The sequence below is a fragment of the Tarenaya hassleriana genome, unplaced genomic scaffold (assembly GCF_000463585.1).
Source record: "Tarenaya hassleriana unplaced genomic scaffold, ASM46358v1 Cleome1, whole genome shotgun sequence".
In the NCBI taxonomy this organism is placed as follows: domain Eukaryota; kingdom Viridiplantae; phylum Streptophyta; class Magnoliopsida; order Brassicales; family Cleomaceae; genus Tarenaya; species Tarenaya hassleriana.
In genome coordinates, this window is record NW_010960187.1 from 6,395,667 (window position 1) to 6,399,126 (window position 3,460).

Genomic DNA, 3,460 nt, shown 5'->3' on the forward strand with positions numbered 1-3,460 from the left:
AAGAGCGGTGGAAATCAGTCGCTGGTGAGGAACACACAAAAAGAGCGCCATAGATAGATAGAGAGAGGTCTCTTTTGTACATTACAAGGCCACAGAGACTGTGTATTCATCAAAGAAGAAGAGACAGAAAAAAAGCAAGAAGCCATATGAATTCTCAGTTGGGGTTTTCAGACAGGAAGAATGAGCCAACGCGCCAATGTCGGCTTCTGACCCCAACAAAAAACCCAACGGTTGAAGAATTGGGAAATCAATACAGAATAAAGGAGAAGGGAAGCTACTACTGGGGGGCACAACAAGCACAACCCTTTTTTTAAAAAATTGTATTTTTTATTTAATTTGAACGAAAATTTCACGTTTTTAAATAAATTTATTTCCATCTGTTTCACTGTTTCTTTCTCATCTTTCTTGTGGAAGAACATACGAGAGAGGGGAAGAAGTCCTTCATTTATTGAGAGAGGCTCTTCTTTTGGGGATGATCCTTCCCGTTGTAAATGTCCCTTGCAGACGTCCATTAATTCCTTTACTTTTATGAATCATCATCATCAATAATAATTATAATTTTGTTTTGTCTTTGTACGGGATTCGAATGATGTCTTAATCAATTACGAATCTCATATTGTTTCTTATTAGAGTTTCTAGGTGAGATATGCATAATATGCAAAAAAAAATTATAGAACAATGTAATTAATTACTAGAAGAACATTGTTGCTCGTCTTCTGAAGCTTTTGGAAGAGGCTTTGGTCACCAAATAGCCAACACCCAAACACATCACCCAAATCCCCAAATCAACGGCCCATCTCACCCCTTCGATCTCCGACGAGTCCATCTCCTCCGTCCATTCCTCTCCGCGGCACCGGCAGCAACATCCGCCGTCTGATTCTCTCTCCACCTCCTTCTGCTCCGGTATCTCCTCCATGCAATCGAACCCCATCCTCCTCCTAGTCCGCCGCCTCTGCCTCCTCGCCACCGTCGCCGCCGCCTCCACGTTTCCCTCCGTCGCCACCACCACCTCCGCCGTTCCCTCCTCCTCCTCCATCTCGCACTCGCACTCCAATTTCCACTTCTCTCTCTCGTCTTTCCTGAAAATTCCCTTTATGACCCTCTCCTCCCTCATGAACACCTCGAACCGGACCCCTTCCCAGACCCGCACCCGTTCCCGTGACCCGTAAACCGCCTCTCCCCCCTTCACGACCCTGTGGAGCGTCACGAAGGCCGGAGAATCGGGTCGGATCTTTGACCCGTCGAGCTCTAGAGCGGCCTCGTTGATTCGGGGAGGGTAGAGAAGCGTGAGCGAGTCGGGTAAGTGTCCCCGGGTGGGCAGGCCAGTGAAGCGCAAGAAGAAAGCTTTGATCTTTAAGCTCTCTCTCTCCATGTACTGCTCGAAATCCGGCGATCTGCACATTTTTATCTTCTGGGTTCTTCACAAAACCAATCCCTTTTTTTTTTGTAGCTGTCTCTCCTTTCCTTTCTGTGCTCTTTCGAGTTGAACGACGAGATATCAGTGAAGGGATCGGCTTTAAGAAGAAAAAATAAAGGTGGCGACTTTTGACGGAGACAGTGGCTATGGGTTTGTTTTTCTGATTCTGGGGGTGAAGAGCACGCGGTTTGGATGCTGACGTGGACGTCGCGACAAAAGATGCAAAATCGTATTTTGTTTCGTATTGCATGCATTTGTTTTCCCGACACTACGCTTGCGCTAGTTTCTCTGCTCACAAAAACAGCTGTTCGGTCTTTTTTAACGTCCAATGTTTTTAACAAATTTTAAAAAAATTAATAAAATATAATATAATGTTAAAAATAAATACATTATATTCAGATTTCATCTGAAGTTATAATTATTAGCAAAATTTCCACCTTCCAGCGCGGTAACACATCTGCTTCTATTTATACGAAACCCCGTTCCACTTAAATGAATCGAATCCAATATTATGATTTTAAAAAATCGTATTGGAAGTCTCCATGGATTTACCATGCGGTTTATCTATAATATAGTTTTTATGTTTATTATTATATTATATATACATATTTGTATATAAATTAGCCAGGGTAACTGATTCTAAATCACTAGAATACATCTATATCAAACGTATGTGAAATGTAAATAAATTGCATATATAGATGTATAAATTACGCCTACCACTTTATAACACGGGTTTGAACTTCTGAATGTATAAATTTAACTTAAATTATATTTATTTATTAAAGATTGCGTATCTTAATAAACTTCGTCGTATTTTCAGGGCGGGAATAAGAGCAGATTACATTTAATAATATGCACGTTGAATGGGTGAACGTTATCATCTTTTCAGCCCCTGGTTTTATTTTTCCTTTGGCCACTTGACTGCATCTTGCTTCGGCCTTAAATTTTCAAAAGACTTATATTATATATTAAATGGATTTCCAAAATCATTTACAATTTTTAAGTTTTAAAACTCACAGTATATAGTCAATCTTATAAAACAATTTTAAAATTTACTTATTTTTAAAAAAAAAATCTTAAAATTTTAAAATTTTCAAAAGAACTCCCAATATGTTTAAAGCCTGTTTATACAGTGTGTGCGCTTTTGTAAAGTCTTTTTTTTTTTAATACAATATCCATCCGAAAATTTTATTCCACGTGTCAAAAACAATTATCATCACTCATAAAAAGAAATTATAACTCAGATTTAGCAATGGGCCGAGAAGCAATTCGTGAGGCTGTGAGGTCCGTTAAATAAATGGGCCTACAGTCTAGGCTCAAATTAGGATGGATTTAATGGGCTGCCAAAATAGCTCGTAGATCACACATTTTAAGGTTTATTTTTATTTTTTTTCAAGTTGTCGAAATAGAAGGTGGCATTTTTTTTTGTTGGCTTCAATTGAGTATTTTCGCATTCTATTTCTAGAAACAACATGAGCAAAAAATCATCAATATCAATGGTTGGTTTGATTAAAAAAAAACGATCCAAAACTAAAGTAAGTGTTTACATTATTCGGGTATATTTTATATACAAGTAATTTCTTCTTCTTCTTTTTTTTTTGGGGTAAAGATATACAAGTAATTTCTTAAAAAAATTATAACGGTATATTAGATTTTCGAGCTGTTTTCACGGTGTTTATTTTTAAAGAAAATTGTTTATATCATATTATCTTTAATCAGAAATTAATTAGGAGGAAAATAAAAAGATTTGTGGAAAGGAGGAAAAAGACAGGTTGGAAAAAATGGAGGAGTCGTTGTCGTGAAAGAGAGTGCATGTTAGGGTGAGGATAAGCCGATGACTTTTTCTAAGAGTGAATGAGATTCTTTTGGCCAAATGGATGGTTGCAAAAATCGCTCTGCGTTTGAAATCTCTCCTTCGGTCTCCATCTTTTATTATCTTTCACAAATATATATATATATATATATATTTGTAATTTCTTTAAATTTGACGAATCTAATCATTGTTGTAGGCAAAGTAAGCTCAAATGAGCTTTACACTCT

At 37.4% G+C, this 3,460-nt stretch overlaps 2 protein-coding genes across 2 annotated transcripts in view; one reads left to right on the forward strand and one right to left on the reverse strand.

Annotated features, from left to right (window-relative positions):
- The window catches only part of LOC104815218 (serine/threonine-protein kinase BLUS1), a 5,858-nt gene extending 5,462 nt beyond the window's left edge, over positions 1-396 (forward strand). Inside the window, exon 23 of the mRNA XM_010543539.1 lies at positions 1-396. Within this exon, the coding sequence (XP_010541841.1) occupies positions 1-53 (53 nt within the window). The 3' untranslated portion in view covers positions 54-396.
- A 204-nt stretch (positions 397-600) lies between these two features.
- On the reverse strand, positions 601-1,563 carry LOC104815238. The gene has a single exon (XM_010543559.1). It carries the CDS (start codon positions 1,400-1,402, stop codon positions 692-694), a length of 711 nt encoding a protein of 236 aa, XP_010541861.1. The 5' UTR covers positions 1,403-1,563; the 3' UTR covers positions 601-691.
- Between the last annotated feature and the right edge of the window lie 1,897 nt (positions 1,564-3,460).